This window comes from Rhizophagus irregularis, chromosome 15, assembly GCF_026210795.1.
Source record: "Rhizophagus irregularis chromosome 15, complete sequence".
Taxonomy (NCBI): Eukaryota; Fungi; Glomeromycota; class Glomeromycetes; order Glomerales; family Glomeraceae; genus Rhizophagus; species Rhizophagus irregularis.
In genome coordinates this window covers 1,705,733-1,729,421 of record NC_089443.1, presented here as the reverse complement: position 1 = coordinate 1,729,421, position 23,689 = coordinate 1,705,733, and the positions used below count along the sequence as shown (strand labels likewise).

Here is a 23,689-nt window from a genome sequence, read left to right as displayed (position 1 = left end):
TTCATCATCGAGTTTACCTATATCTCTCCATACCACTAAAATCAGGTAAATGTCTCCTATTTCCATTCTGAGTTTCCTTATGGGAGGCTCTTTACTTTGACGTTTTTGATTCACATGGGGTAGATATTTATCCTTCATATGTTTATATTTTTTTTAATTTCTTCACTACTAAGCACCGTTTTACTTTCTGGCCAAGAAAATTTGCACTCAATATTTAAAGCAATGTAACCACCACCGTTAGCCTTTTCTTCAAACATCACCATTTCAAATCCACTGTTGTTTGATTTTGTAGGAACAAACATATATTTATCAAGGTGATCATTAATCTCAATACCTCTACTGTCATTTATTTTACCATCCTTTGAAGGAAACTCTATGCTCATGTGTAATGTTACAATATTCTTCCGTTGAATCCTGATTTTTACCTCCTTACTCTGATTGGGTAAACATAAACCATAAATTTCATGAAGGCCCATTTCCGTTCTATCCTCGTGATCATCCTTATTCCTATGATGTAGTGCACGGTAGAGCAACTCCAAATTCATATGAAACTTTTCAAACGCCTTTCCATCATTTGATTTTAAATCAAAATGATCTTCTACATGAAATAAATTTTTTAATATCCTGGCAACAGTCTTTGCATCATCACCTTCCACAGTTTTCATACAAAAATAATAGAGGCTAACAAGAGTTAAGGTTGGAATAACTTCATTAACATCATCTTGATTAGTAACAGAATTAATATAAACTCCAGAAGTAATGAGATCTTTAACGCTCAACTCCTTACAAGCTGTTACTTTTACCATTGTATCTAAGCGTACATATTCTCCTAATAGAGCCAACTTAACTACAGGAAATGTAATATAATTAACAAACCAATTAACGATTTTTTTTGTTAACTCTTCAATGAGAGCGGCCCAACCATAGGTCGTCAAAGCTGTGGTGTTACTTAAAAGTTCATAAAATTTCTCAAGCGTTCTTGGATGACCATTACAGCCTGATATGCACTTGCAAAGAACAGACACTCTACTATCTGATTCTAATTTTTTTATGACCTCTTTAAATAGCTCTATTGATTCCGAAAATTCAAGTCTTCGTAAAGGTATCCAATTTATTTGTCTACCTAAAGCCGTTTGAGTATCCCATAAGCAAATTGCATCAAGAGTAGTTATAATAAACCTAAATTTTTTATCTTTGGTTGCCAAACTATGGTAGGGTGTGTAAAGATTATTTAATAAGCTAATAATATTTGAGTGATTTTCATTATCAATTTTCATAATCTCATCAACACAAAGAAGTACTGATTTTCCTGAATGATGTATGATGCTTTGAGTGGCTGTCAAGATATCCAATGAACCAAATTTTTCTTCGAATTGATTACAGAAGAAAGCCCAGGGCAACTTTGTTCCATCAAAAAAGTAACTCCATATAATACGCATCACTAATCCCTTTACGCCACCATCTCCATCTCTACTAGCGACATATACTGAACTCCCATTATATGATATACAAGTGGAAACTGAATTACACAGTTCCTTTATAATACAATCGACTATTTCAGTTGGGTCATTTAGGTTTTTTTGTTTAAAAGAATTAAGATCTTCTTTTTTTAAAGAGGCAAACTCATCAAGAAAATAAGACTTTCCTCCTCCTGGTGTAGATTGAAGTGCAAAAAGAGGATAGAATATTTTATCGTTTAAATCCAATTTATTATCTCTTGCGAGTTTAACTTTAAAATGCTGGTCCAAAATATATTTATATGCATCATAAAATGACCCTTCTCGGCCTTTTCTTTCAAGCTTATTTAGATTAGCGCAAAGTTTATGTGGTTTACTGAAATCATCCTTAAGTCCCTTTTGTTCCAATAAATATTCCACTATAGATTCAGGAGTAGATCTGAAAGTAAAACCTTTAGATTGCATGAAAGCATGAAAGTAACAAGAAATATTAGTATAACATAATGCTTGCAACGATAATGTATGGTTCTATTCACCACGTAATTACATACCTGTTAGTCTTTCTTTTTTCGAGTTTTGACTTATATTTTCTTCGCCTAAGTTAAACTCTTCCGTCTTCCTTTTGCCTGATCGAATGAAAATAAAAGGTGAGATAATGGAAATTTCTTGTTCGAGAAGTAAAACATTGAGACACTTACCAATAGCAGAAACGGGGCTACAAAGATATGAAAGATAATTAAAAAAAGAATATGATACAGTGCAAGGTTAAAAATTAAATAAAGGTATTTTTTTCAACTCAATTAAACATTGAGAGACACTTACCAGTGGTGGCGATGATGTGAATGTTAGACGCTTTAAAATTTTTATGATCTAATTCATCTTGAAAATATTCTTCAAATAGTTCTTGAAGTTCTATTTCTTTTCCACCAAGTTTTTGTACAATGTCTTCTTCGGTAGAAACATTTTTATCTTTGATATCTTTTCTCATGACATTAACTTTCCAAAGTTTCATATTGTTGGAATTAACATTTACCTTACTACAAATATCATTTTGAGAAGTACACCTGTAAGTTCGCTTAAGTAGACTTTTTGTTGATGATCACCTTGTTGAAGAAAGGTGTACTTTTTAGTATTATCATTATTCTCATTGAAAAAAGAAACCGGATTTAGAATATTAGAGTCTAGATGTATACAATTGAACAACTGTGACATTTCGATGATATTGCTAATAAGAGTGAACAAATGTAAGTTAAAAAGAAGTAAGTTAAAAAAAGTTGAAAGAGTTTTTTTGAGGGTATATATATTTGTAAAACCTGTAAAACCTCATCATGACTGATAAAATAGACTCGGTGGCTTATTATAAGTTTATCAGTAGTGAAAGAAATGATAGCATGAAAAAATTCTCATGAGTAATTATCACGAGTATTTATTAATTATTTATTAATTACTATTACGCAATTTTTTGGTCATACAGTCTATATTTAACTAAAAAAAAATAAAGCACAGTAACTCACTCATATTTAAAACACTAAAAGATTTGTTGGTTGCCGATCGTACTAAAATAGAAAAGCTTGATTTGAAATGTATTTATATAATCAGCAAATCAATACCAAAGATGGGGGATCAGCATCTTAAAATGGAAATCACTCAAAAACTAATCTTATGTTAACGTTAAGTTAACGTTAACCTATCATGACATGTCAATCATTTCAAGTCATAACAATAACGTGACGCGCCACCCACCCACCCATAGGGTGATATTGCACTTATATAGAATGATCTTTCTTGCTTAAAAATTATGGGATAAAATTTTTAGCAAATCATGTGAAAACTGAATAATTTTTTTGTTAGCCAAAAATGATCAACAACCGGATGACAAATTTTAATATTATGTAAATAAACAATTTGTTTGTATTACTTATTTAAATATAGATACATTTTTTTTTTTTATTTTTAACCAAAAAATAAACAATAATCAAATGGTAAATTTTCATTATCGTCATCATTACATTATCGTTATAATTAAAGTTCCCTGCCGAAATTAGGGAGTTTCGGCATGTCAAAATTGTCAAAACCTAAAAATATTACATTTCACGTAATAACTCGGCGTCCAATGATCATAGAAAAATGCACCATATCTCGTTGGAATCATCTCATAACGACGAGTCGAATGGTGGCTAAATCGTCTTTCTACGATCACTGGATGCCGAGATATTAAGCGAAACGTCAAAAATCGGCATTTTGTAATTTGCGATACTGCGCCATTTGACGTTTCACTTAATAACTCGGCATCCAATGATCGTAGAAAGATGCACCATAGCTCGTTGGATTTGTCTCATAACGACGAGTCGAATGGTGGTTAAATCAACTTTCTACGATCACTGGATGCCGAGATATTGAGCGAAACGTCAAAAATTGGCATTTTGTATTTTGCGATACTGCGCCATTTGACGTTTCGCTTAATAACTCGGCATCCAATGATCGTAGAAAGATGCACCATAGCTCGTTGGATTTGTCTCATAACGACGAGTCGAATGGTGGTTAAATCAACTTTCTACGATCACTGGATGCCGAGATATTGAGCGAAACGTCAAAAATCGGCATTTTGTATTTTGCGCTACTGCGCCGTTTGACGTTTCGTCTATTATCTCGGCATCCAATGATCGTAGAAAGTTTATTTAACCACCATTCGACTCGTCGTTATGAGACAAATCCAACGAGCTATGGTGCATCTTTCTACGATCATTGGATGCCGAGTTATTAAGCGAAACGTCAAAAATCGGCATTTTGTAATTTGCGATACTGCGCCATTTGACGTTTCACTTAATAACTCGGCATCCAATGATCGTAGAAAGATGCACCATAGCTCGTTGGATTTGTCTCATAACGACGAGTCGAATGGTGGTTAAATCAACTTTCTACGATCACTGGATGCCGAGATATTGAGCGAAACGTCAAAAATCGGCATTTTGTATTTTGCGCTACTGCGCCGTTTGACGTTTCGTCTATTATCTCGGCATCCAATGATCGTAGAAAGTTTATTTAACCACCATTCGACTCGTCGTTATGAGACAAATCCAACGAGCTATGGTGCATCTTTCTACGATCATTGGACGCCGAGTTATTACGTGAAACGTAATATTTTTAGGTTTCGACAATTTTGACATGTCGAAACTATTTTGGCATTTCGGCATTTCTACAGGTTTTAGTTTCGACATTTCGACAATAGCCTGTAGAGTTTTGGCAGGCAACTTTAGTTATAATGCTATCATGAAAATTTTTTCAGGGTAGTAATTCTAAAAATGATTAACAATCAGATAATAAGATTGTTGTTTTATTATAATGTTATCATAAAATTTTTTTTTCTCAACAATTGGATGATAAAATTAAATAAATGTTATATCAAGTAATTTTTTATTTTGAAACAAAACAATAAACAACAACTAAATGGTAAAATTTCATTATCATTGTCTTATTATTATGATATTCAGTTATCATAATTTTCCAGAACTAAAAATGATCAACAATCGGATAGTAGAATTGTTTTATTACAATATAATCATGAAAAATTTTTTTCCAGAGCCGTAATTCCAAAAATGATGATAGTAAATATTAAATAAATGCTCTATCAAGTAATAAACAATCTTTCTGTATTGTTATTTAAAGTTAATCACATATTCTGATATATATATATTTTTATTTTTAAACCAAAAAATAAACAACAATCAAGATAATTAACCTTAAAATGATTAACAAGTGAAATAACTAAGCCAAAAATGATTAACAAGCAAAATAAACCGAAAACGATCATCCTTTACCAAATGAGAAAAAAATTATGTTAATAGCTAGTTAAGAGTAATTTCTCATTTTTTTTTATAGATATGTTAAATATAATCAAAAATTTTGCAAATAAAGTGAAAGTTATGGTTTGGCTAGAAAAGCCCGGCGAGCGAAGCGAGCCAAATGAAATTGCATCATCATAATAAATCACATGAATATTTAATACACAATCACATGATCTACCAGTAATTTTTCCACCAGTTAAAATTTAGAAATTCTCTTTAAATCTTAAAAACTATTTATCATAATAATTATGATACTGTATGGTAGTATAAACCAACTTAATTAAAAAAAAAGTCAGAATTATTACAGTTCTAATTATACTATGACTATAGCTCCCTGCCATGTTTAATGTTAACTTGTTACCGTTATATACTTTCTCCAAGCCTGAACTCGTTAAAGTAGATTGAAGGAAATATTTGCGAGAAATTATTAACAACATTAAAGCCTGAACGATAGAATATGCAATTAAGGTATGAATATTTCAGCTGTGCAAACTAATGACCATTTTTTATATAGTTTTCTAAGGACCTTACTAATACCTTACTAGATCACAGAACGCAAACAACATAAAATTTCGGCAGGACTTTACTAGGTTAATGTTATGAAACGTTATTTACTTTAGACATTATATTGAATCTCACTCAAAAAGTTAATAAACGAACTGGTATCAACTTTATAGTGTATTGTATTTTGTCAACAAATTTGAACTAGATTCGTGACTAAAAAAGTTTTTTTGATGAGAATAAATGATAATATGAATACAGAAAATCTAATACGCTGATTCGTGTGTTTTTGCCAACACAGAAAATTGCATTCTGTCGACATCAATTGACTGGTTCTAGGAAAGCCATTCAGAAATATAATCTCTATCAAAATTAATGAAAACGAAACAATTGGCGAACTTAAAAGACGCATTAAAGCTGAAAAAGATTACTTTGACACTATCGGTGCAAGTGACCTCAGATTATGGCATACAAATACCCGTATAGGAAGCAATAATGCAATTCCTTGTTGTGATAACAATTTTTCAATTAATGAATGACAATCAATATCATTTATAGGAAAATCTAAAACCATTGATGAGATTGAATTGCAATTAGAATATAAAAATTTTAACAATGTAATAATATTTTGAGTATTATAATCATAAATATGGAATGTTAAATTTCCAATATTATATGTAAGGTTTGGATTTTGTAAAATTAAGTCTAAAGTATTATCAAAATAATGAATATCATAATACGTAGAACAGTACACTTCAAAAGAATGTAAAGTTCCTTCATTTTCAATAAACATTTCAAGTAATGACCTATTAATTAAGTTTACTAGCTTCTTTTGGTTTTTACCCACTACAGTATCAACCCACATTTGAACAGAAACTAAAATTTTATCTATATCTAAGTATTTAATAAAACTAGGATAATTGAATAATAATGTATTTGAAGATACTAAATTATTATTAACTCCATATTCATATAATTTTGTTTTGACATCTTTATTTAATTTACTTAAGTAAATTTCAATAAATTGTTAATTTCCAAAATATCCCCTTGAAAATGGATCTTCCCATAATAATGGAATGGTTAAATCACACCATGATCTATTAATTAAAATGCATGAATACAATGTTGAAAAATCTTTTCTAAAATACTGTATTATTTCATTTATCAATTCGGGTAAATCTCCTGAAAATATTTTTGAGCATATTAAAAAGAAAGGGAAAGAAGGTTACTTTCGTCAATTTTCAGGGTTGTCAGATTTGTACAATTTATTTAGTATTTCATAAAAGACAACAAAAGGTCCAAATCATTCCTTTTCTATTAATTCCATGTCCAATAATATGGCAAGTAAGCTGATCAACAAAGGATCTAACCTAATATTTAACAGTGTTGTCAAATGACACTGAAATGACATTGAAATGACATCAAATGATATTAAATGACATCATTTTTACTATGAAAAAGTATGAGAAATGACAAACATTTGAAAAAATCAAATTTATTAGAGTATTATATGTAATATGTTTTTATGAAACAAATCAAAAATAAAAATTGAAAATAATAGAAATAAAGGTTGTTTATTGCTTATTGTTTATTATGTTTAAGACGTAAAATTCAATAAAATTCCTGAAAAAGCTTCTTGAATACTATACATCATGATCCATCAATTACTTACTCTTTACAACAACACATACCAAACATTTCCTTGTCCTTTAACCCAAATGTCCACAATTTAAGAGTCCCTACCTATGAAGCATATAAGAAACCTACCACCAAGTTTCCCTCCATTCTTTCCTTTACCTGAGGAAATACCTTCTGTTCTTCTGCATAAGAGGAAGTTCCTGTCACCTATCTATCAGCAAAGGAAGAGATAATCATTCATGTATTGAAAAATTTGGATACTTACAGAGTACCTCCCAGAACATCCCACAAAAATTTCTTTTTAAAAATATGATGTCTCAAAATTAAAGATGTAGTATGTAATTGATAATTACTACCTTGTGTTGTAATAGTAAGGGTTGCAACCTATTACTACTTTTAAACTCAAAGTGTTGTAATTACAACACATGACTTTTCAAAAATTTCCTTTTTTGAAAAATAAAAATTACAAAAATAAGTTTTGTAAAACAGATATCATTACAAAAAGAAATGATTGATATACTATAATATATATTTGTATAATTGGCAATAATTACAATATTACTATATAATAATTACAATACTAGTAGTAATTATAATAGTACTATATAATAATTATAATACTATACTATAATTACAACAAAAGTGTTGTATATATGTTGTAATATTTGCAACCTTACAACATTTTACACTTCTTTCTATGAAAAATAGACTTTATCACTTTATTTATTTATTAGTTGTTTATTTATAAGTGAGATTTATTATTTAAAAATAATTACATATCACATCTTTACTCAAAATTATCAATTTGGGTTGATATATTTCAGTCAGATGGAATAAAAGCCTTGACCTTAAGATAAATGACCTTGGTCACATCATTATCATCAGTTCTTGAAACTGTTATGATTTCTTTGACCATGTAATCTTGAATCAGACGTTCTGTAGAATCATGTATGTAGGTAATAGTTGAGATTTTAGCAGGCATAGTGGGAATTTTGTTAGCAAAGTGGATAATTGAAAAAAAAATTTTTCATGTTATTTATCCATGAAAATAAAACTATATCATATGAAAAAAAAAGATGTTATTAAAAAAATATACACATATATATAAAAAGAAATAATTCTTAAAATAGGTCAACCTCATATAACTTACAAGTAAAAAGCAGGTTGGTTGTATGAAAGAAAGAAAAAAAAATAATACTCTAACCTCATGCTTGGCATTTTTTTTTACAATGGGTTGAGGCACTGTCACATATCATTAAATCAATCAAACCTAAGGTTAAGATGATTTTTTCTAAAAAAGTATCAAAGTATTGTATTTAGAAATTTCTCTTTTTAGTTATAGGTGAAACATTCATAATTTTATTTAAACAAAAAAAAAAATTATTTTTTATTTATGATCCAAATGGAGTAGAAATCCTAATCTATATTTAAGCAAGTGTTTTATACTCATGGTAAAAATAAAATGATTTACTTTTAAAAGAATTGTAGGACAATGCGCGGGAGATACAAAATAGGAAAAACATATCTACTACGATGAGTGATAATCGGGGCTTAATCAAAGAAAAAAATGCAAGGTGCATGAATTCGATATGAGAAAATATTTTTGATTTTTTTAGAATATTTTAATTAATGTAATGAAATAATTGAATTTTTGACACGTTAATATAATTCAATTTCGAAATTAATAATACTTTATTCAAATTTAACTTGATAAAACAACTTTTCAGCCAGTTAATCTTTAACTAACTAATGCTTGTTATTAAATTAAAATTGTTGTATTTTGTTGTAAACTTGTATCTTATGCTATTTGATAACCGTGGCAATATCCTTTTACGACGATGTACACCGGTATTATTTCCGTATAAATGCAGACCAATTTTGTATGACATTGCATTGTTTTGTTTGTACTACTTGTATATTGTGTATCTATTTGTATGACATTACTAATATATATAATTGGTACAGAATTCCAAATAAGAATTATCATTCTTTCGTCTCTACAATTTATGTCAAAATATTAAAATGGAAAACACCGAAAATACAAATGAATGGATTAACTGGATTGAAGAAGCAATTTCTAAAGGGTATTATAGATTTTATGAATATAAACATTTTAATAATATTCAAATAATTGGTACTGGAGGATTCGGAAAAGTTTATCGTGCTGATTGGAAAAATTCAGGACAATATTTAGCGTTGAAATCATTTTTTAACTTTGATAGTGTTACTGCAAGAGAAATCGTTCATGAGGTAATATAAATTATGAAACATACATAATATTAAAATTATATATATGTATTCTTTAAATCTAACAATTATCTACTGTATATTCATTCTAGCTTAAGCTTCAGCGTGATATACAATTTCATAATAACATTATTAAATTTTATGGAGTTGCACAATTTGATTCAGGTATGATAAAATATTCAATGATACTATTTAAGGTTTATATGTGTAACTTGACTTTGCAAATATGTAATATAATAAAAAATTATTATTCATTTTATTCATAATTTAGAAAACCAAATTGCTCAATCAAAAAATTATTTGTTAGTAATGGAGTATGCAGATTCTGGTACTCTCAAGAACTATTTAAAAGAAAATTTCAATAGTCTTACTTGGAATGACAAGTACAACTTGGCATACCAATTAGCTAGTGCCGTGTCATGTTTACATAATGAAGGAATCGTTCACCGTGATTTGGTAATTAATTCACTTTATTGATTAATAAATGTATAAGTAAAGAAAAATTTTTTCAATTTTTTTTTTTAACATCATAATGTATATTTATTTTTTTAATAGCACTCCGGTAATGTATTAATTCATCAAAATACTGTAAAGTTATCCGACTTTGGACTGTCAAAAAGAATTAAATCATCATCTAACACACGAACGAAACTTTTTGGAATAATTCCTTATGTTGATCCGAAAAAATTTGGTGGACGAAGAAAGAATAAAAACTCACAAATATTCTCATTAAATGAAAAAAGTGATATTTATAGTGTTGGAGTATTATTCTGGGAGATTTCTAGTGGCCATTCTCCTTTTTATACCGAACAATATGATATTGATTTGGCTTTAGAAATATCACAAGGTCTTAGAGAAGAACCCATTCCTAATACACCCGAAAATTATATAAAAATTTATACCGGTATGTTATAGTATTTTAATAAAAAAAAATAATTCAACAAACTTATTAATGATATAATTTATTATTAGAATGTTGGGATGGCGAGCCTGATAAACGTCCATCTATAAATCAGGTAGTAGAAAGATTAAAAGCAATTATAGCAAAAATAAACATAATAACAGAAAATTATCAAACAGGATTAAATCAACCAACATCAATAGAATCAATAGATAAGCGAACATTTATTCCAACTAATAACACTGATACTACTTCAAATTCTGCTGATAATTTATTACATGGAGAAATGTCTCAAGTAATTCAAAATTTTCATATAATGAACACTAAAGAAATTATAAATAAAGTTGTTTCAACTGAAGAAAATATAACAAAAGCAAACATAATAACAAAAGATCACCAAATGAGATTGAACCTTCAATCAACATCAGCTAATGAGCAAAAATTTAATCAGAATAATATTGTTGATTCTTCTTCAAATTCTGATAATTCATTACATGGAGAAATGTCTCAGGTTATTCAAAATTTTCATATAATGAGCACTAAAGAAATTATAAATAAAGTTGCTTCAACTGAAAAAAATATAACAAAAGCAAACATAACAACAAAAGATTACCAAATGAGATTGAACCCTCAATCAATATCAGCTGATGAGCAAAATTTTAATTCAACTAATACCATTGATACTTCTTCAAATGCTGATAATTCATTACATGGAGAAATGTCTCAAGTTATTCAAAACTTTGATATAATGAATACAAGAGAAATTATATCTACAATAAACAAAGTTATTACACCTGAAAAAAATTTAATAGTTAATGATATAGTAAATTATATTTTCGAAATAACTAATGAAGGAAAAGATCCAACATTAAGCATAAATATTAAAGATATTTTCGATTATTTTAATAATGATGATATAAATTCACAAGAAATTTATAATTGGCTATTAATTAATCAAAATAATCCAGATTCTATATTTTTACTCGGATATTTTAATTATTTAGGAATTGAAACAAATGAAGATAATAAGAAAGCATTTGATTTATTTATTAATGCATCAGAGCAAGGTCATGCATTAGCACAATTTTATGTTGGATTATGTTATGAAACTGGTCGTGGAACAATAAAAAATGAAAAGTTAGCTTTTAAATGTTACGAAAAAATAGCCAATTTGGGTTATGCATCCGGATTGATAAAAACTGGTTATTTTTATAGTTATGGAATTGGAATTACTATTAATAAACAAAAAGCATTTGAATTATATCAACAAGCAGCAAATTTAGGAAATAGCAATGCTCAATATAATCTTGCTCTTATGTACCAAAATGGAAAAGGAGTTAATAAAGATTATAACAAAGCTTTCGAATTATTTAAACAATCAGCTGAAGGAGGAAATTCAGATGGAATAATGATGTTAGGTTACTGCTATAATGATGGTATTGGAACTAATGTTAATAAGAAAAAAGCATTTAAATCTTATAAAAAGGCAGCAAATTTAGGAAATAGTTTAGCTCAATATAATCTTGCTATCATGTATGAATATGGAATAGGTGTTAAGAAAGATTATAGCGAAGCCTTTGAATTATATCACAAGGCAGCAACTTTGGAAAATAGTTTAGCTCAATATAGTGTTGCTGTTATGTATGAACATGGAAAAGGAATTGAAATAGATCTAAATCAAGCAATTTATTGGTACGAGAAATCTGCTGAACAAGGATATCAGGATGCTCAAAATAAACTAGAAAAAATTAAGAGATTATAAAATTTTCTAAATATATCCCACATGCTTATTAATTTTATTAATAGTAATTTATTTAAACGGTGAAAATGATAAATCAATTTCATTAATTTAAGTAGAGTAAATTGTAATACTATTATACTATTTAATCCCAACAGTATTTTTGCTTATATCAGATACTGAAAAAAAAAATGAATTGTGATCAAATTACATTTACGCTTACTAAATTTTGTTCTTTGATTATATCCAAATTATTAGGCGGTGATGAAATCATTTATAAATGTTTTATTTACCGCATAACTTGGTTATGTTCTTAAATTTAAATTCGAACAATCATATAGAGGTACATGTATAATAATTTCATACCATTATCTTTAAACCTTTGTTTGAGTATAATATATAATAAAAAGTACCCGTATTACAACATTACTACAATTTAATAAAAACTTATGAATTTTACTTTACTACATGGTTTCATTATTGTATTATTACTTATGACTCTGTAATTCAAAAATTCTTCACATTTCGTAATTAAATTAAAGATTTCATATAAATTATAAAATAAATTTTAATAAATCTTTTTAAAACAAGTTTATTTTCCAATAGAAATTTCAACATACCCAAATTTAATAACTTCAAATTTTCATTTAAAGTTAAAGTGATCTTAAAAATTGATCATTCAGAAATTTGATATAGTTGTAATAATTATTATAATTATTATTATCATAATATTAAATGATGAATAATAAAAGTTTGATTTCACATTCCCAATTTCAGAAAGTTATTTATTATTAATATATTGTTCGAATTTATAAAATCCATATTAATCAATTGAAATCTCAAAATCCTTCAAAAATTATGCTCCGTCCCGTTTAGATTACCCTCTGTATAAATAATTTGAATTGTGCAAAATGGAAACGCGTGATAATCCGTGATATGTCTGCGCCTGATCTATTCCTTGTTTTAAAAAAGTTTAATTTATTAATCACATTTCAGGATGCGCTAGTCACAGCAGATTGTTGATTTTTTAAAAATTTTTTCGGTTTTTTAAACCGAAATTACTATATTTTTTTTTACGGTCACATTGTAAATATATCTAAAGCTGGGAAATATAATTTGATAAGTTATAATTACGAACCACTTGTAAGGGAACATTATGACTAGTTGCCTACAAATTTAGTAGGACGACTAGTAATAAGCTATACTGCGTCATATTTTTTGAGCGATTTTGTAATTTTTTTTTTTAGTAAAAATGCGTCACATACTTTAAGTGTATAATCGGCATAACCTGTCACACATTTCAATAAAATATAGTTTTTCGAATTTTCTTTTATAAATTTTTTATATATCGTTGTTACTTCGTTTATTTTATTTTAATAAAGATTTACAGTTAGCCCTAGGAAAATAAAGGATATAAAATCTTATCTCAAAAAGTCCTAATAAGTAATACATCATTTTTCTATAAAATAGTATTTTTCTTTTTTGTTAAAGTACAAAATGTCTTATAAAAATAATCAACAACAAGAAGACAATGATAAACAGCAAGATAATAATAAACAACAAGAATTTTACATACTAGTAAATAACAACTTGGCGCCATTTGCTAGTCATCATAGTGATCATACAGTATTAGACATTTTTGAGATGGTTAAGATTCAAGGCTATATTGAATTCTTTATTTGTATTAGTTACCGTTGCGACGTTGCGTCATTGTTATTTTACGATAAAAGAAAGCAAGTAAATGTAAATGATCTCCATCTCTCAAACTTTTAACTAAGAGAAAATATATAACTCGAACAATAGTATGAAATTTCTTTATTTTTGTTATTTTGAACAAGGGAATTTTCGTTAGAAATTTTAATGAAATACAATAATAATAATGACGTATACTTAAAAGACTTAAATATGTCAGTTTACGAAAATCCTATCTTCAACTGTTGAGCCAACATTATTGACTATCAAGATCCATAATTGCCGCATATATAACAAAAAAAAATCGTTGACAATGTTAATGATTAATGTTGCACAGACTATGAAGTGAATACCGTTTAAACAATCCTGTGATTAAGATGGCTGTGTAATATTGAATGTAGTGCGAAGGGTCATTGATTAGTAGGTTAAAAAGTAAGTTTTTTTTAAAAAAAAAATATTTTTTTTTTTTTTTTTTAGAATAAGCCAAAAACGTTTTTATTAACTTTATTTTTTTCTTTTTTTGTAGCGAAGGGTTTTTGTTTCTTGAATGGATCGGATAGTAAGTTTCGAAACTTTTGAAACTTTATTTCCCTTAAATTTTTATTTGAAGAATTTATTATTAACTTATCTTTTTCTCTCCTTTTTGTAGGAATGGTTTCCTATTCTTGGATGGATGGATCAAATGGTAAACTTTAAAAATTTTATTATTATTATTATTTATGAAAATTTATCAACGTTCCATTTTTTCTTTTTTGTAGTTTTTAGACGGTAATGAGAGAATTGAGAGATGGGCGTATGTTTCAGGTTGATATCTTTAACAATAAATTGTATAATAAATTTTTTACAATGAAAATTAATTTCAATAAATATTTAACACGATGCCCTACAAGAGTATCTTATTTACAATGTATCACATGACATAATTTTGCAATATGTTTAAAAAATTTTAGGTTGTTGACTCAACATAACCATTCTCTAGTATATAAGGCCGGGTAAAAAAAATTTTAGATTCTCGTGACATAAAATTTTAAACTGACCCGGCCGACTCTAAATTTTTTTTTTTTGCCCGGCCTAAAGTACAAATAAATTTTTTAACATAATCTTTTTTGAGACAAGATTATTTTTAACCTTTCAACAGAAATTTCCACATATCATAATTTAATAATTTAAAATTTCATTTAAATTTGAGCGAACTCACTAATTATAATAGTTATATTAATTATAATGATGATATTAAATTATGATATCAAATTTTTAAATGATGTAAGATTATTATAATAATTATTAATTATTATCATCGATATAAAATTTCGTTAATTATAATGTTTAAGATTTTAGAATATTTCAATATATTAAGAAATACTGAATAATGAGATTGATCAATTTGTAAAAAAAAAAAAGATGATTAAGATTAGGGATGGCAACAGTCGGTCACGGTCGGTTATCGGTCGGTCATAACCGGTTAAGATCCTTTGACCGACCGACCGTTTTGGCTGACCGTTTTTCTGACCGTTTTTCTGACCGTTTTTCTGACCGTTTTTATGACCGTTTAACCGACCGTCAGTAGTAGAAAGATTAAAGGAAATTATAACAAAAACGAACATAACAACAGAAAATAATATTAGCGCTTCTTTGAATACTGATAATTCGTTACATGGGGAAATGTCTCAAATTATACAAAATTTTAATAAGATGAATATAAAAGAAATTGTACCCGCAAACATAATAATTGAAAATTGTTCATTTGAAAAAGTTAATGATATTGTAAATTATATTTTCAAAATAGTTAATGAAGGAAAAGAATTTACATTAACCAAAAATATTAAAAATATTCTTGTTTATTTTAATAATAATAATACAAATTCACAAGAAATTTATGATTGGTTATTAATTAATCAAAATAATTTAGATTCTATATTTTTACTTGGATATTTTAATTATTTAGGAATTGAAACAAGCGAAGATAATAAGAAAGCATTTGATCTATTTATTAATATTAGCACAATTATATGTTGGATCATGTTATCAAACTGGTTACGGAACTACAAAAGATGAAAAGTTGGCTTTAAAATATTACGAAAAAATAGCAAATATGGGTTATGCATTATGTTTATTAAAAGCTGGATATTGTTATAATTGTGGAATTGGAACTAGTGTTAATTATCAAAAAGCTTTTGAATTATATCAACAGGCGGAAAGTTTAGGAAATATTGTTGCTCAATATAATCTTAATAAGTATTATATTGGAAAAGGTGTTGAGCAAACTTTAGCACTATATCACCAAGCAGCAAATTCAGGTTATAATTTAGCTCAATATAAAATTGGTCGTCTGTATGAATATGGAATAGTAATTAAAAAGGATATAAAACAAGCGATTTACTAGGACCCAGAAATATATATATGGGGGTCAGGTGATGAAAAAATTTTTTTACTATGAGCTGTACGCATTTTTTCAGGGCCGGAGTTATAATAATGTCAGTCGGTTACTATAATAGGAAATAAAATTTTGACTAGCATTATCAAAAACTATCTAAAAAAGGAAAGATTTTCCTGATTTTTTAAGTTCAAAATACGCAAACTCAAACCTGACCCTTTTATATATATTTCTGGGTCCTGATTTACTGGTATGAGAAATCTGCTAAACAAGGAGATCAACATGCTCAAAATAAAACAAAATCATCTTTTATGTGCGTGGCTTTTTTGTATAACCTTTTGTGTACTGTACGACATTACCAAAAATTTAAAAAAAAATTCGTCTTTGATTTATTTTACAATAATAATATCAAAATGCAAACCACCGAAAATACAAATGAATGTATCAATTGGATTGAAGAAGCCATTTCTAAGGAATATTTTAGACTTTATGAATATAAATATTTTAGTAATGTTCAAAAAATTGGTACTGGAGGATTTGGAAAAGTTTATCGTGCAAATTGGAAAAATTCAGAACAATATTTAGCGTTGAAATCCTTTTTCAATGTTGATGACGTAATTGCAAAAGAAATAGTTCATGAGGTATTATCATACTTTATTCATAATTAGAAAATCAAAATGTTCAATCAAAAAATTATTTGTTAGTGATGGAGTATGCTAATTCTGGTACTCTCAAAAATCATTTAAAGGAAAACTTCGATAACCTTACCTGGAACGACAAATATAACTTGGCGTACCAATTAACTAGCGCCGTGTCGTGTTTTACATAATGAAAGAATAGTGCATCGTGATTTGGTAATTAATTTTATTAAATAATAATTTTTTTAACGTCATATTAATCTGATAGCACTCCGGTAATGTATTGGTTCATCAAAATACTATCAAATTGTCCGGACTTCGGGTTGTCAAAAAGAATCGAATCATCATCCAACACAAAATCTAAAATTTTTGGATGTGTTCCATATGTTGATCCAAAAAGATTTAGTGGACGAAAAAAAATAAAAACTCAAATCAAACATGTTCATTTAATGAAAAATGTGACATTTATAGTGTTGGTGTGTTATTTTGGGAGATATCTAGTGGTCAACCACCATTTGCTGCTGAAGAGTACGATATTGATTTAGCTTTAGAAATTTCACAAGGTCGTAGAGAAGAACCCATTCCTAATGCGCCTGAAAATTATATTAAAATTTATACCGGTACGTAGTATGAACTCTTATTAATTATAACTTATAATCTATTAACATTATTATGTTTTTAGAATGTTGGGATATTGAACCAGACAATCGTCCAACTATAAATCAAGTATTAGAAAGATTAAAAGTAGTTATAACGAAAACAAAAGAAAATCATCAAACGGAATTTAATCTTCAATCAACATCAATAGATGGACATAATTTTAATCCAATCAATATTGATACTTCAAATATTAACAATTCATTACATGGAGAAATGTCTCAAATTATTGAAAATGTTGATAAAATTAATACAAAAGAAATAGTATATATATCATTGACAAATGAAGATATTTCATCTGAAAAAAAATTAAATAAAATAGTTAATGATATAGTAAATTATATTTTCAAAATAATTAATGTAGGAAAAATTGCATCAAGTAAAATTATTCTTGATTACTTTAATAATAATAATATAAACTCAAAAGAAATTTATGATTGATTATTAATTATTCAAAATAATTCAGATTCCATATTTTTGCTTGGATGTTTTAATTATTTAGGAGTTGAAACAAGTGAAGATGAAAAGAAAGCGAACTGTAGAAGATGAAAAATTAGCTTTCGAACATTACGAAAAAGTAGCAAATAAGGGTTACGCAATGGGATTATTTAATTGTGGTTATCTTTATATTAATGAATTAGAATTAATGTTAATAAACAAAAGCATTTGAATTATACCAACAGGCAGCAAATTTAGGACATATAATATCTCAAAATAATCTTGGCGTTATGTATTTTAATGGAGATGGCGTTAATAAAGATTATGGCCGAGCTTTTGAATTATATCACAAGGCAGCAAATTCGGGATATAAATCAGCTCAATATAATCTTGGTAATATGTATGAATATGGAAAAGGAATTGACAAGGATATAAATCAAGCAATTTATTGGTACGAGAAATCTGCTAAACAAGGAAATCAATATGCTCAAGATAAATTAGAAAAATTAAGAAAAAATAATTAAGCTTATTCTTAAATATACAATACATTGCATATTCTTTGTTATTGTTAGTATTTTGTTTAAACTAAAATATTGTTCGTTTGGATTTTGTGATAATTTTAAATATAAAATCCTAATAGTATTTTTTTTTTCTAATAAAAACTATACTTTCTCTTCTTTGATTATTATAATCATGCATAAAATTAACAATAGCGGCCAGAACTTAATTTTCTGATTAAAATAAAAAGTTTGCGCTTGCGCTAGTAAAGTTTTTTGATTTAATTGATGATTTAATAGATTGAATTCTTCGCTAGAATTGCAGCTCGATTATTATATTACATTACGTTGATTGTGATGTATGTTACATCATCTAGAATTCGTAGTTGCATTATTACAAACACACAACGTGATACATAGATTAAAAATAAATACAATCACAAGTTCGTTCTTCGCTTAAAATAATTTCATTATGCTAAAAGTATATGCAAATAAATAAATTTCATGAATAGCTATCGGATTTCACGAATATAAATGCATATTATATTACCAATTGTGTTAAATTTTTTATCTGGTGTCACATGGTTGAAGATCGCACCATTTTGAAAACGGCGATAAGTCACCTTGAGCTGTTTATATACTCCCCGGTCCCCATGACTAAAAATTGTACGATTATTTATTACTAATTCGGACCGAGTGATGTATTTACTTACCTTTATGTTGCACAGACTCTTATAAATATCTGTTGAGATGCCATCGATCCCATTAGCCACTTTTGAGACTTTAGAAGAAATAAGGTTTTTCCTTTTAAAGGAGAGCGTTTCTATAAATTACAAAACTAAACTTATTCATACTTATTAATAGTTATGGAATTACATGAAAACTCTGTCAGAGACAAGCGAACTATCGAAGTTTTTGTACGAAACCTTCCTAGAGCCATTCCGGTATATTTAGAGTATATTATTGTTTTTCTTTTTCAAACAACTGTTGACTAAAATTTCTGTACAATGCTTCAGGAGGGACGGACAGAGGAAACAGAGATTTTTGCAATATCAAAATGGGGAACCAAAATTGATAGAAGTGGAAGTAGACGGAGCGGTAATTCCAGCAAGTACAATGCTGGACGGCTTCTATTTGATCAATATCATAGCTCCAGAGACTCTCGAGGAACAAACAGAATATCTGTTTCAACATCTGGAACAACTTTCAAGATGGATAATACTCCTAGAAACAAATCCTACATATCTCCCATCAGCGTTAACAGTCTCATGGAAGTCAGACCATCAGAAACACCATCAAAAGATTTCTTTTGGAGCGTCATTGATAGGTACCACAAAAACAAAAGACAAATTATTGGATCTATGACAGACATTCAACCAGTGCATGCTTTCACAGGACGCGGACAGGAATCTGATGATGAAACTGACACTCTGGGATTTCTGCAATTGTGCAGAAACCAACACGTATTATTACCTATCACAATGGAGGGAAGACCTTCCAATTATGACGAGAACAATTCGTACGAATTCACAAGAAAGAATGGATCCATGCGACAATTGTCTGATGATAATGTTAGTCAATACGAAAAAGATTTGCTCAGACTTCTTAGTGTATTGAAAAGTAAATATCCATTTCGTGTTGAGAGGAATAAAGATGTTCTATATGATGATGAAATTGAAAGATTTACTGCTCTTTATGGTATTACTAATGTTTATCCTGTGCTTTTATATCATAATTCAATTTTCTGGTTACAAAACCCTGATGGTGTCTACTTGTGGTCACGTATAGATGACAGAATGATACATGGTGGAGGTAATATGAAAGAGGCTCTTACAAATTTTCTCTTTCAACAAGAAAATCTCTGCTATATCGATGAGGATACACATGTATTAATGTTGTGCCTCAGATCGATTCTTGCCTCAGATCGCAACTCACGCACCTCAGATTGAAATCGTCATGTGAGGTGCGTGATGTGGATCATTGATAATCTGAGGTGCCTCGGTTTTAATCTGAGGCAAATAAAAAATTTTTTTTTAAAAAAAATATCGATCGTTTTCTACTATTTTTTACTATTTTATTAATCTGAAATAGTGTTAGTTTAACTCATTAGTAACTACACTAAAAATTACTTTAATTATTATAAAGTTTTTAACAAGAACGGTTCTTTACGGCTAATTGGCTCTTTGAGGTAAGTTCGGAAGCTTTTATTTTATTTTTTTTTTTGTTTTTTTCTTTTTCGGAACGGTACTAACCATTCCTACCTTTTCTTTTTTTGTTAAACATTTTAAGTAGGTTTTTTTTGTTTTTTTCTTTTTAGGAGCCGTATTTAACCCATTTCTTTTTCTTTTTTTAATAGGAACGGTTAAAATGTTTTAAGGTAGAATTCAATTTTTATTTTATTTTTTCTTTTTTGAACGGTACTAACCGTTTTTTTTTCTTTTTTTTTTAGCATTTCGGCCTGGGCTCTCTCCCGGTAAATAGGTATGCTATAATGTTTACTATAGTGTTAGTTTCTTTCTCCTAGAACGGTACTGACCGTTCTTTTTTCTTTTTTTTTTTTAGCAGTTCAGCCTGGACTTTCTCCCGGTAAAATAGGTATTTTATAGTATCTATAATATTAGTTTCCTTTTCCTAGAACGGTACTAACCGTTCTTTTTTCTTTTTTTAGCATTTCGGCCTGGACTTTCTCCCGGTAAATATTTGGTGCTATGGTGTCTATGGTGTTAGTTTCCTTCTCCTAGAACGGTACTGACCGTTCTTTTTTCTTTTTTTTTTAGCATTTCGGTCTGGTCTCTCTCCCGGTAAATATTTGGTGCTATGGTGTCTATGGTGTTAGTTTCTTTCTCCTAGAACGGTACTGACCGTTCTTTTTTCTTTTTTTTTTTAGCATTTCGGTCTGGACTTTCTCCCGGTAAATATTTGGTGCTATGGTATCTGCGGTGTTATTTTCTTTCTCATATGTTTAAATAATCGGCGTATTTGTAAAGTAGAACGGTACTGACCGTTCTTTTGTCTTTTTTTTTAGCATTTCGATTTGGACTCTCTCCCGGTAAATAGGTGGTGTTATGGTATCTATAATGTTGGTGTTTTCTTCTAGATATTAGCCATTCTCTTTTCTTTTTTTAATAGGAATAGATTAATGGTTTTTTGAGAATAGGTAAATAAGATTTTGAGTAAGAAAACATGGATGTTAGAGAAATGAAAATTTATAATAAGAGGAACGAAAAAAAATTTAATGTAAAATCTGATATTGAATAATATAAAATTGTGTATAATCTATTAACAAATAAAATCAATGATTTAAGCATACATGAAATTACTTAAATTCAAATTCTTTATTATTTTTTCATATAAGACATCAGTAATAATGCATTTTTTTGACTAATTAATATATTTTTACATATAACAAATGCCGCATCATTTATTTTGACATGAACGTCCACTATGGCATCTACTGCTACAGTCTCCACCTGCCTTCTTACAGCGACATTTATTACTATTGCATTCACCTTTACAATTACATATACCCCCTGATACTAAACCCGCACTCTGAAGACGTGCAGCCTCTCTAATTGATATTTTGTTTAAGGGAATGACTTCTAATTCAGGAAAAGTTTCTGTTCCAAGTGGTTCTAATTCACTAGCAGAATAATACACTCCAATTATTCCAAATTTTGATCCCAAACTATATTTATTATTTTCAGTTTTTTCCATAATTTTACATGGCAAAGTGGGTCGATCAACACTAAATCTATCAATTTTAGGAACAGCAACCCTTACCAGATCACCAATCTGATATTCTTTAATTCTTTTTCTTCCCTTGCTCATTTGATTGGCCATCTTATTTGTATAATCTTGAAGGTCTTGACGAGCCATATTTCTTAATACTTCGTGCTGTGTATTATTTGTAATATCTAAAAGGACTGGATCAATAAGTACTATATGTCTATTATTTTCATTATCTTGATCTTGGACCACTGCTCTTTCAATATCTAATTGTTGAACTGGAATATTTGATTCTAATTGTATTAGTATGATAAATAATAAAATTTGGCAATTAGATTAAAAAAAACATTTTATTAAATTTAATAAATATTATTGAAATTAATAATTTTTTTAGTATTAAAAACCTTACCTTGCAAATCATCTATTATATCACTATCCAAATCTTCAATACTATCATATATTTGTATAGTATCAGGTATATCCTCTTCATTACAGATATTTTTTGCAAATAATTCATCAATTAAAGTACAATTTCCACGTGGTTTATCACCATATACGAGTTCATATGGTGTTTTTTTATGGGACCGACACCATGAATTGTTCATAGCTGAAATAACAAATTTAAGACCAAAAGACCAATCAGTTCGGCCAGTATTCTCTCGCCACTTACCGAGCTTTTGTTGTAAAATTCCATTAGCACGTTCAACTAGGCCCTGAGACTGCGGATGTCGTGGACGACCATTTATAATCTTTAGGGGCGTGCCAGAAATTACGTGATTTAGTGGGTGGGTGGGGGGTCAGGTCCTGCAATCAGGTGTCACAATATACCTTTTATGGTAATAGTATATTTTTATAGTAAAAATATATAATTTGTTTATTAAGAAGCTTTTTTTGCAATTATCTCACCATCTAAAAGTCCAATTTTAATGATTTTTTTTTTGTTTTATAAAGTATAAAGAGAGCTACAAAATAAAAAAAAGTTTATGCAAATTGAATTATTGGATAGTAAAATAATTGTATTATAATATATATGTAATATATAGTAATTTATTTATTAAGAAGCTTTTTTGCAATTAACTTACTATATAGCAGTTCAATTTTAATGAATTTTTTTTTGTTTTGTAAAGTATAAAGAGGTCTACAAAACAAAAAAAAAGTTTATGCAAATTGGATTATTGGATAGTGAAATAATTGTATTATAATATATATAATATATGGTAATAATTTATTTATTAACAAGCTTTTTTGCAATTATTTCACCATCTAGCAGTCCAATTTCAATGAATTGTTTTTTATTTTATAAAGCATAAATGGGGCTACAAAACAAAAAAAAGTTTATG

General features: G+C 28.2%; 6 protein-coding genes across 7 annotated transcripts; 5 read left to right on the top strand and 1 right to left on the bottom strand.

Moving 5' to 3' along the window:
- Positions 1–134: 134 nt before the first annotated feature.
- OCT59_007105 (uncharacterized protein) lies at positions 135–2,469 on the bottom strand (the record flags this gene model as incomplete). Its single annotated transcript, XM_025327548.2, has 3 exons — positions 135–1,909; positions 2,009–2,083; positions 2,280–2,469. The coding sequence occupies 3 exons, from the start codon at positions 2,467–2,469 to the stop codon at positions 135–137; spliced, it is 2,040 nt and encodes a 679-aa protein (XP_025170696.2).
- Positions 2,470–9,463: 6,994 nt separating this feature from the next.
- OCT59_007104 (uncharacterized protein) lies at positions 9,464–12,351 on the top strand (the record flags this gene model as incomplete). Its single annotated transcript, XM_025320730.2, has 5 exons — positions 9,464–9,691; positions 9,781–9,853; positions 9,960–10,144; positions 10,244–10,592; positions 10,661–12,351. The coding sequence occupies 5 exons, from the start codon at positions 9,464–9,466 to the stop codon at positions 12,349–12,351; spliced, it is 2,526 nt and encodes an 841-aa protein (XP_025170698.2).
- Positions 12,352–13,824: 1,473 nt separating this feature from the next.
- On the top strand, positions 13,825–14,828 carry OCT59_007103 (uncharacterized protein; the record flags this gene model as incomplete). Its single annotated transcript, XM_025327550.2, has 3 exons — positions 13,825–14,064; positions 14,669–14,704; positions 14,778–14,828. The coding sequence occupies 3 exons, from the start codon at positions 13,825–13,827 to the stop codon at positions 14,826–14,828; spliced, it is 327 nt and encodes a 108-aa protein (XP_025170699.2).
- Positions 14,829–15,711: 883 nt separating this feature from the next.
- Positions 15,712–16,402, top strand: OCT59_007102 (uncharacterized protein; the record flags this gene model as incomplete). Of its 2 annotated transcripts, XM_066146440.1 has the most annotated exons (2): positions 15,712–15,783; positions 15,965–16,402. In XM_066146440.1, 2 exons carry the CDS (start codon positions 15,712–15,714, stop codon positions 16,400–16,402), a joined length of 510 nt encoding a protein of 169 aa, XP_065998499.1. The 2 variants fall into 2 exon arrangements, with proteins under 2 accessions (XP_065998499.1, XP_065998498.1); XM_066146439.1 differs by lacking the exon at positions 15,712–15,783 and having other exon boundaries at positions 16,112–16,402.
- Positions 16,403–16,806: 404 nt separating this feature from the next.
- OCT59_007101 (uncharacterized protein) lies at positions 16,807–18,650 on the top strand (the record flags this gene model as incomplete). Its single annotated transcript, XM_066146432.1, has 5 exons — positions 16,807–17,034; positions 17,438–17,651; positions 17,714–18,021; positions 18,191–18,278; positions 18,352–18,650. 5 exons carry the CDS (start codon positions 16,807–16,809, stop codon positions 18,648–18,650), a joined length of 1,137 nt encoding a protein of 378 aa, XP_065998497.1.
- Positions 18,651–19,489: 839 nt separating this feature from the next.
- Positions 19,490–21,774, top strand: OCT59_007100 (uncharacterized protein; the record flags this gene model as incomplete). Its single annotated transcript, XM_066146427.1, has 9 exons — positions 19,490–19,567; positions 19,640–20,509; positions 20,980–21,000; positions 21,073–21,104; positions 21,186–21,209; positions 21,401–21,424; positions 21,511–21,534; positions 21,649–21,672; positions 21,753–21,774. 9 exons carry the CDS (start codon positions 19,490–19,492, stop codon positions 21,772–21,774), a joined length of 1,119 nt encoding a protein of 372 aa, XP_065998496.1.
- Between the last annotated feature and the right edge of the window lie 1,915 nt (positions 21,775–23,689).